The sequence below is a fragment of the Entelurus aequoreus genome, linkage group LG02 (genome assembly GCF_033978785.1).
Source record: "Entelurus aequoreus isolate RoL-2023_Sb linkage group LG02, RoL_Eaeq_v1.1, whole genome shotgun sequence".
Taxonomy (NCBI): domain Eukaryota; kingdom Metazoa; phylum Chordata; class Actinopteri; order Syngnathiformes; family Syngnathidae; genus Entelurus; species Entelurus aequoreus.
This window is the reverse complement of record NC_084732.1, coordinates 51,508,672-51,525,832: the sequence shown is the minus strand read 5'-3', so window position 1 is coordinate 51,525,832 and position 17,161 is coordinate 51,508,672. Positions and strand designations below refer to the sequence as shown.

The following is a 17,161-nucleotide window of genomic DNA, read 5'->3' as shown; positions in this document are numbered from 1 at the left end:
AACCGGAAAAATATTATCAATTCCCATTCGTAGTTAGAGCTTACATTTATTTTGCTGCCTTCAGCTGCATGTTCTGTCATTTTGTTCAAATCTATGATTCTGTTTACTATAGAGGTGCAACGATACAGGTAACCCACAGTACGGTCCGTACATTGATTTTAGGGCCACGGTTTTGGTTGTTTTTCGGTATGTTTTATGGGGGTAAAGAAAACAACTTTTTTTTCCTCCCAAAGTTGTTTTGTTAATATTGCTTGTCATCAAAAACTGCATTCTCCAGTAAAGAAAAACTCATTGGTGTACTGAATACTATAAGACATTTATTTCAAGTAACATTTACTTAACACTTTCAAATGTTAAATGATTTACACTGTATATTATTTCATTACTTGTACAGTATACATCAGTGCTTTTCACCAGCGGTTTGGCAAACAGCAAGAGGTAACCAAGATGGTGGAGTTTTACTGTAGCTTATATCTAATGAAAATACATTAAAGTGCAGTTTGAATTTGACGTACTGTAAAATAATGTGTACCAACACATCAAACAAGTTTAATAATTATTTCAGGGACAAAAAGTTTTTATCCACAAGCTAAAAAAATTGTTAACAAAAAGTGTCTGTACAGTTTTTAGCACGTTATATATCTGAAGAGTTGATTTACAGCAAAAACAAACAATAACTGTGATTCAAAAATATTTATATATATAAAAAAAAAAAAAATCTGATTAACTTAGTACATAAATGTGTTCTCCCAGTCAAAATCAATAGTTCATTCACAAAGACATTCTGTGCCTGCCTGCAAGTCCGCATTTAGAGCAGAATTACCGCACACCCCACAATGTGCGCTTCAGCAGTCAGTGAGACAAAAGTCTGCCACTGAAGACATTGGTCCTTCTTCTAAATGTTGTGTTTCAACTTCTACAGTAAATCCAGAAAGTATTCACAGCGCTTTATTTTTCCACATTTTGTAATATTACAGCCTAATTCTAAAATGTGATGATTTCATTTTTGTACTCAAAATTCTACACACAATAAAAATCCCTACAGTGAATAATAGTGGTGTCAGCATCATGCTGTGGGGATGACTTTAGCAGCAGGAACTGGGAGACTAGTCATGATAAGGGAAAGATAAATACAACAATGTACAGAGACATCCTGGATGGAAACCTGCTCCAGCGCACTCTCATCTTTCAGCAGGACAACAACCCTAAGCACACAGTCAATATCTCAAAGGAATGGCTTCAGGACAACTCAGTAAATGTCCTTCAATGGCACAGCCAGAGCCCAGACTTGAATCTGATTAACATCTCTGGAGAGATCTGAAAATGGATGCGCACAAACGCTTCCCATTCAACCTGAAGGAGCTTGAGAGGTGCTGCAAAGAGGAATGGGCAAAACTGCCCAAAGATCCAATCCAATCCAATCCACTTTATTTGTATAGCACATTTAAACAACAGAAATGTTTCCAAAGTGCTGCACAACAATATTAAAAACAATATTCAAATATTATCCTTAGCTCCACCAATGACTGAATAAAAACAAAAAATAAATAAACATAAAACCAATATAAAAACAATATAAAAATAAATATGATTAAAAACGATTTTAAAGGGTAAAACCAATTAAAACAATAAATAGAAATCAACATTTTAAAAACACATAGGACCACACAACTCACGTAGTGTTAAAAGCCAAAGAATAAAAGTGGGTCTTAAGACGAGACTTAAAACACTCCACTGTGGGAGCAGTTCGAACATGGAGGGGCAGAGTGTTCCAGAGCTTAGGGCCGACCACAGAGAAGGCCCTGTCTCCCCTGGTTTTAAGTCTCGTCTTGGGCACCACGAGCTGGAGCAGGCTCTCGTACCTCAGAGCGCGCGCAGGAGTGTAAATTTGGATGAGGTCCAAGATATAATGAGGTGCCAGTCCATGTAAAGCTTTAAAAGCAAACAGCAAGGTTTTAAAATCAATTCTAAAATGAACAGGGAGCCAGTGCAAAGTCTCAAGAATTGGGGTTATATGCTCGCGTTTCCTGGCCCCTGTTAAAAGTCGTGCTGCCGCGTTCTGGACTAACTGCAACCGGGAGAGAGCTTTTTGGCTAATGCCAGCATAAAGTGCATTGCAGTAGTCCAGGCTGACAAATATGGATGTGCCTAGCTTACTTTCCGAATGCACTGTATGCTAGTGTTGGCCATATTTCTTTATTATGTTCTTCTGCATGGGCTCCACTTCCAGCCATGTGAGGGGAAGGAGGCACAACGATGATTGGATATTAATTACGTTGTGAAGAGCCTGACTTTCACACACACGTATACAAACACACACAGGACCAAGGTCCGTAAAGGCAGATTGTCCGGTGCAGGATTATACCGAGTACTGTTGCTTCCCTCCTGTTTACTACTGCGGTATCCTGTAAAAGACATCTCCACCACGTTTGATCGAGATAATGTATGCTAACGACTGATCACCGGGATCGACCTGAAAATAATCACAACCATCGATCCCGATCATATAAGCACCTAGCCCTAATCACTGTTGTAAAACTGCAAATGCTAACCATGTATACGGTATATACAATGTAAATTATTATTGGGACAGCGTATTTTGAATGGTTGAGCCTTACTTTTGAGCACTTTATATCCAGCATGGAAAATTGTAAGATTGCCTGAACACGGTTTGTGCCCGAACTTTTTGCTTCCAAGGGCCAAAGTGAAAATGGGCCAGTGAGCCGCCTACAAGTCGAACACAGCAATTTTAAGCGTGAGACAAAAATATATGCTTCTTTTCCTGCCAAGTGCCAAATTCGTTACCCATCCATGGTCCTGTATAGTTTGAAGAGGCAGGGATCAGCGACTCGTGGTTCTTGAGCTTCCTTGTCGTGGCTCCCTTCAAAGAGCTCTGAGATTTTTTTGTAACACCGACAAGAAGAAAATGTGTTTTTTTTAAAGAGTTGTATTGTTTCAAATGATCTGTATGGACGTGAATGTGTACAAACTGAATTCTGAGTGGTGATTAGATGAGCGAGAGAAAGGCAAGGGAAAGTTAGGGGGAGGCACTTTGTACCTGCGTTAGGGCTGGGCGATATATCGAATATACTCGATATATCGCGAGTTTGTCTCTGTGTGATATAGAAAATGACTATATCGTGATATTCGAGTATACGTTCTTACGCAGTTGCTTTTAGCTGTGGGCATTACACCAAGGCTCTTCTCAGTCTTTCTTGTCTCTCCTTCTCACAGAGACATAAAACAAGTGCACCTTCTTACATACGTCATATACTGTCGCGCATGCAACATCATACGCCCTCGCGGAGCAGAGAGGTAGCGGCATGGTAACGTTAGCTGTGATGCAAGCGGAATGGTGCGAGTGGTAATACGATAGAAAGAAGGTGCGAATCTGGTAACAAATGAAGGAAGAATTAATTCCCAAGAAAAACAGCACAGGGTCCATCGTCTGGCGGTGGTTTGGCTTCAAGCGGGAAGATGTTGAACAAGTATGCGGCAAAAGTGTTGCTACAAAAAGTAGCACCACTGCTAATTAGTAGCATTATTTTGAAAAGTCACCCGCTAGAGAATGAAGAGTGCTTGAAACTCCGCATGACAACATCTCTGTTCGGTGCCACACCAACAAAATGGCCAAGCAACCATTTCCAGATAAAAAACCCTATGAAAACAATAGTCAACACCACGTCCGCAGTAACCTACCACATAGCGAAGGACATACACTATTTGATTTCCTATTCTGCAGCTCATTTTTATTTTACACTTTTTGAAATATCTTGTGTGACAACATGCACAAAAGTGCACTTTATTTGTTTTAAACTATTGTAGTGGTGTTCTGTACAAAAAGTGCACTTTAAGTTAGTGTTGTTTTGATAAGTTATCTTAGTGACATCATGTACAAAAGTGTACTCATAGCTTGTTTTAAAATGTCTCTGACAATCTTGCACTTTCTGTTTTGAAATGACATGAATGTTTGTGCCACTGCTTATTTAATAAATACAGTTTTGGTAAATTGACTTAGTTGTGGTTTCCCTCCCTGCATGAAAGTTAAAAATGAGCATATATTAATGCAGTATGAACAATAATGTTTTAATGTAGACACATAGAATGATCATACTGGTGTGATTATATGCATCAAGTGTTCATTCAAGGCTAAGGCAAATTATCGCGATATATATCGTGTATCGCGACATGGCCTAAAAATATCGAGATATTAATAAAAGGCCATATCTCCAACCCGCGTGACAAGCTAACCATGAATACATACCAAAAAAGAACATTGAAGAAGAAAATTGATAGTTTCCCCGCAGGCACAAGACATTAAAATAACGCTGAGAACTTTTTGAATTAGGTCCTGATGTTGAGAAACTCAAACTTAACATTAGAACAACATGCTTTTTAACAACGTTTAATCAATGTTTGGTTCTGACGTTGATTTGATCATTGAATTTTGGTGAGCGGTACAAAATGGATGGATGGGTGGGCATTTTCCAAACAATATTTTACAACACAAATACAACGTTGAAACAACATGCGTTTTGACGACGTTTATTCAATGACAGGTTGTGACGTTGATTTGACCAATGTTGTCTCAATTCACAAATACAACTATTTTGCAACGTCAGTTTTAAAGGACATGTATGTATAATCAACGTTGTGTTGGTCAAGTATCAAGTCTTATGCTTGCTGGGTTACTTCTACATGAATAGATTGCTTTGATTTTACTGCCACTGACGCTGGCTTACCCGCGTGCTTGATTAGCAAACAAAATATGGATAAATGAAAATCATTTTCAAAAAGAGTGGGACACATGTGGAAGTGACATCCCGCCCAGTCCGTCTATGCACACAACAGGCTCGAACTGACAATCACAAATCCCCACTGATTAACAGTTAAGATGAACAATGCTAATTAGCAAGCTAAAAGTCATGGACTGTCAACCCACACAGCTCTTAAGGTGGCTGGGAGTGTGTTTAACCAATTTACTATCTCACTACCACACTAACTGACATTGGTTACACATGCACACTGCAATCCCGTCTGTTGTATTCTGTTGTTGTAACCAGGGCAGGAATTTCACGACGGCCATGGCTCTCGTTGCCCCTCTGTTTGGCCGTGTGTCCCTTGCAAAATGATATGCGTCACGGCCAATATGCCCCGACGGTCGCATCTCTTTTCCTCAGAGCGATTTTCATGTCATTGTGGCTTCTTTAACCAGTGGTGGGTTTAAATCTGTCTCGTATGAAACGCCTGAGTCCCACATGCAGCACAGTCCTACACAACACAAAGCATCACCAGGCCAAACAGGAGTTAAATCCAACATACGCAGCAGCCTGTAACCCCGGATTTCCACTGAATGCGGAACGGAGGCTAAACGTTGGCACAGTGCCGCTATTCACAGTGGAGTTATCCCCGCCGCCGTTCTGTTGCGACTCCATCTTGCAGCAAAATAGCGTGGACGGTACGAGATCTCGTGAATCTGTGCGTAATCACGTGATAAAGGACGTTGTAATAAAGCAAATGACCAAACAGTTTATTCTGTCCTTCCAGAGGAGCAGAAGCAAATAAACTCGGTCCTGCCATTAATAACAGGTGCTGAACGGCAACACTCACGGCAGTTTTGCCTTGATAAACAACTTTACTTTTAGTAGCAAGCAATAATACAACAGTAACATCACCCTGTCGAGCTATCACAACAACCACGTCCCTGCTTTCCTGGTCCCCTAGTGAGAAGCACTGCAAGGTAGTGAAGTGAAGTGAATTATATTTATATAGCGCTTTTCTCTAGAGACTCAAAGCACTTTAAATAATGAAACCCATTATCTACATCTTTAAGCAACGTTTAAACCAGTGTAGGTGGCACTGGGAGCAGGTGGGTAAAGTGTCTGGCCCAAGGACACAACGGAAGTGACTAGGATGGCAGAAGCAGAGATCGAACTTGGAACTTTCAAGATGCTGGCACAACCGCTCTACCAACCGAGCCCACCCGCGGGATGAAGAAATATTATCACAAAGCCAAATGTGCCTGTGTGGTAATATTTAGGAGCAACATGAGCCCATCAACAGCACCGTGACACTGGGGTTAGTGCATGTGCCTCACAATACGAAGGTCCTGAGTTCAATCCCGGGCTCAGAATATTTCTGTGTGAAGTTTGCATGTTCTCCCCGTGACTGCGTGGGTTCCCTCCGGGTACTCCGGCTTCCTCCCACCTCCAAAGACATGCACCTGGGGATAGGTTAATTGGCAACACTAAATTGGCCCTAGTGTGTGAATGTGAGTGTGAATGTTGTCTGTCTATCTGTGTTTGCCCTGTGATGAGGTGGCGACTTGTCCAGGGTGTACCCCGGCTTCCGCCCGACTGCAGCTGAGATAGGCTCCAGCACCCCCCGCGACCCCGAAATTGACAAGCGGTAGAAAATGGATGGATGGATGGATGAGCCCATCAACACAGACAAACAAGCCAGTATGCCAAATAATTTGGATAGTGATCTAAAAAAATAAGACCCGTTTTTTTTTTTAACTGTGGAGAAAACAGCACTTAATGATGTTCAATATTACATAAGTTACATTTTTGCTAACAAAGATTTGCAAATCCTTTTTTTTATTGTTTGTTTACTTCCATTCATCCACTTTCTACCACTAAGAGGGAGCTGGACAAGTCACCACCTTGTCACAGGGCCAACACAGATAGACAGACAACTTATTTAGAAAAAATACAACTCTGGACCTTATAATTACAATTTTAAAAATACTAATAAGTATCTAAAAGTGTATTGCGTTTGAAAGGGTTACTTGCATTTTTATTATTATGTAATATGATTACAATAGTGCTAATAATAATATCGTTTATCGGCAGTTATTTGCGCGACAATATAAAGTTTTTTTTTTTTTTTTTTTTTTTTTTTTTTTTATAATGTCCTGCCCAGCTTCTCGGGCAAATCATATAGCAGATGTAGATGCCCATATCGGCTGTTCAGATTTACTTTACAAAAGAGAAGTGTAGGATACTTCTCTTGTTGCCTTACTTGTATTTTGACTTTATTAAATGTATTTATATTATCATTTGGTGCAGCCGGGCCGGAGCAGGAGGGGATAGAAAGAGAGAAAAAGGAAGACAGAGGGGGGAATTGTGGGGACAAGAGGGGGATTAGACAGAGAGACAAAAACAACAACAGCAAACACAACAACAACAACAACAACAGAGCAACATCAGCAAATATAAAGTTTATTGGCCCAGGCCTACCTTTAACAAATTACGGCGTTCCAAATTTGACTTTTCACACAAATTTCACAGCTTACTGTATAGAGCACAAAACAAAAAATGTGATAACATTTAACTATATGATTGTATCTAAAATACATTTAATAAATGATTGACAAGCGGTAGAAAATGGATGGATGGATTATTTAAATGTATCACTGTCACGCACGCAGCATCTCAAAGGCAATATGATAACCAGAATATTCACTTATACTCCTATACATTTCTTTCTATCAGCATTGATGACATTTATACTGTAGGTTAGGTTAGCTGTGTGAATTACATGTGCAACCGTAACTCAATGACTGACTTATACCTTCAGTCTACCTTGTCATTTTTTTAATCACTGGTCTATGACCAAACTGCTGTCTCTGTCTGAGACCATATTAACTTGAAGCACAATTTAACCACCTTGAAAAACAGTCACTGTAGCCAAATTAAATGTAAAGCAATTATCAAGTGATGACTGGGAGCAATGAAGTGGATCCACCACACGCACAGCAATTAATTATTAACAAGGAAGCTGTGTCTTTAACCTCTTCACTTTGGTGCATCATTTTAGCCCTGACAGGGCTCTAATAACAGGCCTGTCTCTCCCATTATCTCCTGTCTATTTTCAAATCAAAATGATTGTGACAGCCTCTGGAAATTTCAATCACCACAATCATATCTCATTTGTGGAAGGTAGATGCATGTGATGAGTGTATCAGCAGGGAGCGTATCAGGAGGGATGGGCTTAGAGGAGACTATGTACTTCCCTTGTCGCTAAGGACGCAGTGATATGCTCTTTAAACCCTAAATCCTCCATGAAAAGAAAGTGGGTTGAATTCAGCCATAGTTTACATCTTACTCCAATTTCCCTTACTAATCAAAATGACAGTAAATATCTGTACATATTTAAATATACTTTACACCAACATGTTTGCAGTGTGAGCTGATAAAACAAGTGATGCTATAACCCCCTAACTTTAGCACACATTTTAACCATGAGAACCACAACATTAAATTGAGAAATCGGGGAACTACATGTTTTGAGTAATAGTAAAGTGGGGTCCTGTTATCGCACTTGAATATAATTTGACATATTAATATATAATATTTAAGAAATAATATTGAATACATACAAAGGAAGAACATAAGCATTAAAAGGAGCTATGTATTGTGACCTAAATTAGCATTTGTGTGTGAACAGAAAGCCAAGTACCGTTTTCAAAAATGTTAAATTGTACTAAACTTGCAGCAATTTTCAATTAACCACCAAAACAAAAATTGATTCAGCTTTAATAATTTCGAGGGAAACTGTACATACAGTATTTCCAAAATCATATAAAAAAAATTTACAAAATCAACATCATATATATATATATATATATATATATATATATATATATATATATATATATATATATATATATATATATATATATATATATATATTGTATATATTGTATGTATATATATATATATATATATATATATATATATATATATATATTGTATATATATATATATATATATATATATATATATATATATATATATATATATATATATATATATATATATATTGTATATACATATATATATATATATATATATATATATATATATATATATATATATAGTATATACTGTATATGTATATATATATATATATATATATATATATATATATATATATATATATATATATATATATATATATATACACATATACAGTATATACTGTATATATATATATATATATATATATATATATATATATATATATATATATATATATATATATATATATATATATATATATATATATATATATATATATATATATATATATGTATGTATATATATATATTAGGGCTGCGAATCTTTGGGTGTCCCACGATTCAATTCAATATCGATTCTTGGGGTCACGATTCGATTCTAAATCGATTGTTTTCGATTCAACGCGATTCTCGATTCAAAAACGATATTTTCCCGATTCAAAACGATTCTCTATTCATTCAATACATAGGATTTCAGCAGGATCTACCCTAGTCTGCTAGAAATGCAAGCAGAGTAGTAGATTTTTGTAAAAAGCTTTTATAATTGTAAAGGACAATGTTTTATCAACTGATTGCAATAACTTAAATTTGTTTTAACTATTAAATGAACCAAAAATATGACTTATTTTATCTTTGTGAAAATATTGGACAGTGTGTTGTCAAGCTTATGAGATGCGATGCAAGTGTAAGCCACTGTGACACTATTGTTCTTTTTTTTTTAAATGTATAAATGTCTAATGATAATGTCAATGAGGGATTTTTAATCACTGCTATGTTGAAATTGTAACTAATATTGATACTGTTGTTGATAATATTCATTTTTGTTTCACTACTTTTGGTTTGTTCTGTGTCGTGTTTGTGTCTCCTCTCAATTTGATTGATTGATTGATTGAAACTTTTATTAGTAGATTGCACAGTGCAGTACATATTCCGTACAATTGACCACTAAATGGTAACACCCGAATAAGTTTTTCAAATTGTTTAAGTCGGGGTCCACTTAAATTGATTCATGATACAGATATATACTATCATCATAATACAGTCATCACACAAGATAATCATCAATGTATATACGAAGGATTATTTACATTATTTACAATCCAGGGTGTGGGATGTGGAAGGGGTGGGGGGTTAGGTTTGGTTGATATTAACACTTCAGTCATCAACAATTGCATCATCAGAGAAATGGACATTGGAACAGTGTAGGAGTGTAGCACTGATTTGGTAGGATATGTAAAGCAAGTACTGGACATAGAGAGAGAGAGAGAGAGAGAGAGAGAGAGAGAGAGAGAGAGAGAGAGAGAGAGAGAGAGAGAGAGAGAGAAAGAGAGAGAGAGAGATCAGAAAGCATAAGAATAAGTATCTACATTTGATTATTTACATTTGATTATTTACAAACCTACTCAGTGGCCTAGTGGTTAGAGTGTCCGCCCTGAGATGGGTAGGTTGTGAGTTCAAACCCTGGCCGAGTCATACCAAAGACTATAAAAATGGGACCCATTATCTCCCTGCTTGGCACTCAGCATCAAGGGTTGGAATTGGGGGTTAAATCACCAAAAATGATTCCCGGGCGCGGCCACCGCTGCTGCCCAATGCTCCCCTCACCTCCCAGAGGGTGATCAAGGGTGATGGGTCAAATGCAGAGAATAATTTCGCCACACCTAGTGTGTGTGTGACAATCATTGGTACTTTAACTTTAACTTTAAACCGGGGAGGTGGGATGTGGAAGGGAGGGTTAGTTTAGGGTTGAAGTTGCCTGGAGGTGTTCTTTTAGTGCGGTTTTGAAGGACGATAGAGATGCCCTTTATTTTATACCTGTTGGGAGTGCATTCCACATTGATGTGGCATAGAAAGAGAATGAGTTAAAGACCTTTGTTAGATCGGAATCTGGGTTTAACGTGGTTAGTGGAGCTCCCCCTGGTGTTGTGGTTATGGCGGTCATTTACGTTAAGGAAGTAGTTTGACATGTACTTAGGTATCAGGGAGGTGTAGCGGATTTTATAGATTAGGCTCAGTGCAAGTTGTCTTACTTCTGTTTATTGCTGTTCTGAGTGTTGCTGGGTCGGGTTTGGTTTTGGAATTGGATTGCATTGTTATGGTATTACTGTGTATTGTTTTGTTGGATTGATTAATTAAAAAATAAAAACAAATAAAAAAAATACAATGAAAAAATAAAAAATAATCGATTTTTTAAAAATGAGAATCGATTCTGAATCGCATAGCGTGAGAATCGATTTTTTTCCCCACACCCCTTATGTATGTATGTATGTATGTGTATATATATATATATATATATATATATATATATATATATATATATATATATATATATATATATATATATATATATATATATACATACAGTATATATATATATATATATATATATATATATATATATATATATATATATATATATATATATATATATATATATATATATGCATACGTATATATATCCATTCATCCATTTTATACCGCTTGTCCCTCTCGGGGTCGCGGGATAGATATACATATATATATATATATATATATATATATATATATATATATATATATATATATATATATATATATATATATATATATATATATATATATATATACATATATATATACATATACATATACATATACATATATATATATATATATATATATATATATATATATATATATATATATATATATATATATATATATATATATATATATATACATATATATATATATATATATATATATATATATATATATATATATATATATATATATATATATATATATCAGTGGTTCTTAACCTGGGTTCGATCGAACCCTAGGGGTTCGGTGAGTCGGCCTCAGGGGTTCGGCAGAGCCTCCGCCGCAGCGGTCAAGACACACCAGACTCATGAATTGATTAACGTGGACCCCGACTTAATTAAACAAGTTGAAAAACGTATTCGGGTGTTAACATTTAGTGGTCAATTGTACGGAATATGTACTGTACTGTGCAATCTACTAATACAAGTTTCATTCAATCAATCAATCGTGTAAATAAAAACTTCTCCATATCGGCGTATCTGTACTGTAAAGTTAACATTTGAATGACAATAAAAAGGAAGTCTAAGTCTAAGTATTATGGATACCCCCAAACAATGTTCCCTCTAATTTTCCATCTGATTTGCAAGTGTGTAATTTGTTGTGAGTTCATGCACTGTGTTGGTTTTGTTCTTTGAACAAGGTGATGTTCATGCACGTTTCATTTTGTGCACTAGTAAAAAAAAACATAACTTTGTCTTGAATTTGAACAAAAAAAAAATTAAACATTTAATTTTTCACTAAGAAGGGTTCAGTGAATGTGCATATGAAACTGGTGGGGTTCAGTACCTCCAACAAGGTTAAGAACCACTGATATATATATATATATATATATATATATATATATATATATATATATATATATATATATATATATATATATATATATATATATATATATATATATATATATATATATATATATATATATATATGTATATATATATATATATATAGTAGGGCTGCAACTAATGATTAATTTGATAATCGTTTAATCTGTCGATTATTACTTCGATTAATCAATTAATAATCGGATAAAAGAGACAAACTACATTTCTATCCTTTCCAGTATTTTATTGAAAAAAAACAGCATACTGGCGCCATGTTCTTTCAATTTGCCAAATAAAACAAGGAAAATGATACAAAAATGCACACTTTTGACACCCCTGCTATAGATAATAAAAAATTAAATCTGATAAATCTATGGATAAAAAGCAGAGCCTGACGACGCATGCGTGTTTGTCACAACTCTCTCGCTCTCTCTGTCTCTCCCCCTCCCTCACGAATGCTGCTGCGCCACAATTTGTTTTGTTTTTAACCTTCTTAACCCTGAACATACATTGAAAATACACGCAACCCTAACTCAAAATGCCAGACATTTGAAGCGTTTGGGGGCACCGCCCGGACGGCCTGCGGGGGAGGACGTGTCCGGTGAAAAGAGGACGTATGGTCAGGACCTAGCCCTGTCACTGCTAGCATGCTAGCAGCGATCGGTTTCACCGGACATGTTCTCTTTTGCTAGCATGCTAGCAGCTAACGGGCTACGATAGACTGACCATGCGTCCTCTTTTCGCTGGACATGTTCTCTTTTGCTAGCATGCTAGCAGCTAACGGGCTACGATAGACTGACCATGCGTCCTCTTTTCGCTGGACATGTCCTCTTTTGCGGGGCTGTCGGGGCGGAGTTTCTTGGATGCCTCAAATGTCCGGCATTTTGAGTATTGTTTACAAAACGTGCAGTACGCTACTTAATATGTCCTTGTGGAAACTCGTTCGGTACACCTCCGCACCGAACCCAAACCCCCGTACCGAAACGGTTCGATACAAATACACGTACCGTTACACCCCTATTATTTTTATTATTGTTTCTCAGCTGTTTGTAAATGTTGCAGTTTATAAATAAAGGTTAAAAAAACCACACAAAAAAACATTGCCTCAGCGCATGCGCATAGCATAGATCCAACGAATCGATGACTAAATTAATCGCCAACTATTTTTATAATCGATTTAGTCGATCAGTTGTTGCAGCCCTAATATATATATATATATATATATATATATATATATATATATATATATATATATATATATATATATATATTACATATACATATACATATATATATATATATATATATATATATATATATATATAAATGTATATATATATATATATATATATATATACATATACATATACATATACATATATATATATATATATATATATATATATATAATATATATATATATATATATATATATATATATATATATATATATATATATATATATATATATATATATATATATATATTAGGGGTGTGGGAAAAAATCGATTCGAATTCGAATCGCGATTCTCACGTTGTGCGATTCAGAATCGATTCTCATTTTTAAAAAACGATTTTTTTTTTTTTTTTTTTTTAATTAATTTTTTTTTTTAATTAATCAATCCAACAAAACAATACACAGCAATACCATAACAATGCAATCCAATTCCAAAACCAAACCCGACCCAGCAACACTCAGAACTGCAATAAACAGAGCAATTGAGAGGAGACACAAACACGACACAGAACAAACCAAAAGTAGTGAAACAAAAATGAATATTATCAACAACAGTATCAATATTAGTTACAATTTCAACATAGCAGTGATTAAAAATCCGTCATTGATATTATCATTAGACATTTATGAAAAAAAAAAAAAAAGAACAATAGTATCACAGTGGCTTACACTTGCATCACGATATCTCATAAGCTTGACAACACACTGTGTTTAATATTTTCACAAAGATAAAATAAGTCATATTTTTGGTTCATTTAATAGTTAAAACAAATTTACATTATTGCAATTAGTTGATAAATGTTGAATCCAATCGTGGGACACCCAAAGATTCGCAGCCCTAATATATATATACACGGTATATATATATATATATATATATATATATATATATATATATATATATATATATATATATATATATATATATATATATATATATATATATATATATATATATATATATATATATATATATATATATATATATATAAAATAAAAATAAATAAAAATATATATATATATATATAGTATATACAGGGCTTGAATTGAAACACGGCAACCGCAGCATTTTCCGCAACCGCCCTTGTGATTTGCTGTAATGCCCTACATTTTTTTTACCAACACTTACGGCAACAACATGACGTGACCGCCCTTGACTTTTTACTTGTTAATGGACTAGGGATGCAAGGATAAACGGTATAATGATAGACAGCGGTAAAATTCCAGAGGGTTAGTAACACAGTTTAAATGTTTAATTACCAAAAAGCAGTCATTTATTAATGCATTTCAGGCAACTGCTTACTTCCTGAATACTGAAGCGATGCAGGGCCTGCGCATGTGCACTAGAACTGTGCGTTTAGGGAAACATGGCGGCGACTCCATGGACTTTGTTTTGAAAATGTTCCCTCCGAGCTAACGGAGCTGATCATTCCGTTTCAATCGCTTATACTTCCGTGGAGTCTCGGTGTGCGATTAAGAGCGCAAGGAGGAGAACAATATTTGATGTCTACAAAATCCAGAATCTAGAGCATTTTTATTAGATATTACAAATTACATGATGGCGTCGCGTTCACACACCAACACTGTTTTACCAAACATAGTGAATAGTCATGATTAATTTAATTAATTTCAATATTGACAAAAATAATCTTAATTATTATTTTGCCCATAACCATGCAGTCCTATGTATAAGACTTGACCTCATATATTAACATTATTTTTATCTATATGGACAAAAAGTGCAGTTACGTCTTATATCCATAGGTGCCATCTTGCGAATTTTTCACATTTATTTGTATTTATTTTTTATATTATTTTGTTTCTGCCATATTACTTTGTTTATAATGCTTGTGTTGCTTCCATATGCACATTCAACTTTCTACTTGAGGTACATATATACATTTTGAATGTGTTTGTGTTTTAAAAAAATTTAACTTGGTTAAAGGATTCCAGTATAAGTAGATTTTGAGCACATTTAAAATTGCCGCGATAATAATAACCGTGATAATTTTGGTCACAATAACCGTTATAAGAAATGTTCATACCGTGACATCCCTATAATGGACAATTGTAACATAATTGTTTCGTCGAATAAATTGATAAAAACACCGCAACATTACTTTTTTTCTTACATTTTCAACTGTTTAAGACATCGCATAATTAACATTAATCCGTATAAACAACATGAGCGCAGCCATTTTGGAAGAGCGTGTCAAAGGTTAACCGTCAACGAGAACAGCTGAGTTGTTTTGAGATTTTCCGAGAGAGATGTCAGGTGTTCGGTGAATTTAAGGTCAGGCATATGCCCTGTAGACCGGCCAGGTAGGCCGGCTTAAGGGGACACTATGCTAATTGTTTTCAGATAATGTATGTATGTGTATATATATATATATAAATATACATATACATGCGCTTTGGAGCCCCTGCCTCAAAATCAAATAATGTTTGCCTTGGTGCCCTAAAACATGAGCCCTCCTTTGAGGCAACACTTGCCTTGACCTTAAAATTTGCGGCCTATATATATATATATATATATATATATATATATATATATATATATATATATATATATATATATATATATATATATATATATATATATATATATATATATATATATATATATATATAGATATATATATCCATCCATTTTCTACCGCTTATTCCCTTCGGGGTCGCGGGGGCGCTGGAGCCTAACTCAGCTACAATCGGGCGGAAGGCGGGGTATACCCTGGACAAGTCGTCACCTCATCGCAGGGCCAACACAGATAGACAGACAACATTCACACTCACACTCACACACACATATATATATATATATATAAATACATACTGTATATACAGTATATATATACACATACATGTTCTAGTCAGGTTAAATTGAAGTTAAGTATTGAAGTATGTTAAGTATTTTCGATGTGTGCCATATATAATGCTACAATTTAGCTTACATGAAGTAGATAATAAAATGCGTGAAACAAAATGTTTATTATTATTTTAGTGTATATTGATATTACATGCATTTTCACAACATTAAAACACAGTATTGGTGTTGATCATATTACTGGATTGAGGGGCACATTACTATATAGGACCATTCATTAATATAACATTATTGCATTCTATATCCTATTGTATTTCACATTCATTTAAAAAAAAAAAAAAGAAAATACTATGTCAACTTACCTCCGTAAATCTTCGCCTTGACGGCATATTTGAAGACCTATCAATTTAGGATTAGGGCCAGGAGTACTTTAAGTATTCACGCATTACGTCATTAGAGTTATGTAATTGGCTATAGGATTTGACAGACCGAAGCTTCGTCCAATGACCTGTCGTTTATGTTTTTTAACGGCGCCTTCTATTTCTGTGGCTCTTTCCCAACTCAATAAAGACAAAAGAAACAAAACCATTTACAAAACACCAGACGTGTCAGGTTTTAGGTAAAAGTGAGAAAGAAGCTGGTTTGTTTACAGGAAGCATCAACCTACCGGTGTTGGTTTCGCCTGCTTTCCTCTAAAAATACACCCCCACTGTGAGAACGCCTAATGGACGGCATGTTTTAATGGTTATGTCAAAGATGAACACTGCAACTTGGACACAAGCACAAAGCCGGCAAAGCATGTGTTTGGTAGATAATGTCCCATAACAAAGGGGCTTAATGAAATTATATCAACATGAGGAGCGGCGTGCATCGATCTGTTTGCTGTG

General features: G+C 35.2%; 1 protein-coding gene across 3 annotated transcripts in view; it reads right to left on the bottom strand.

The window, feature by feature from the left end:
- Window positions 1-17,161, bottom strand: part of LOC133635655 (serine/threonine-protein kinase 33-like) — a 55,986-nt gene that overhangs the window by 25,511 nt on the left and 13,314 nt on the right. Inside the window, exon 1 of one of the 3 annotated variants that reach the window (XM_062028907.1) lies at window positions 16,942-17,089. The exons of 1 other annotated variant lie outside the window; for it this stretch is intronic. Coding sequence is in view for 1 of the 2 variants with exons in the window: in XM_062028892.1 (XP_061884876.1) it covers window positions 16,637-16,663 (27 nt within the window). In the remaining variant the exon portion in view is untranslated. Of the gene's footprint in view, window positions 1-16,636; window positions 16,736-16,941; window positions 17,090-17,161 lie in introns of those variants that run through there. One more of the 3 variants, XM_062028892.1, reaches the window with a different exon arrangement.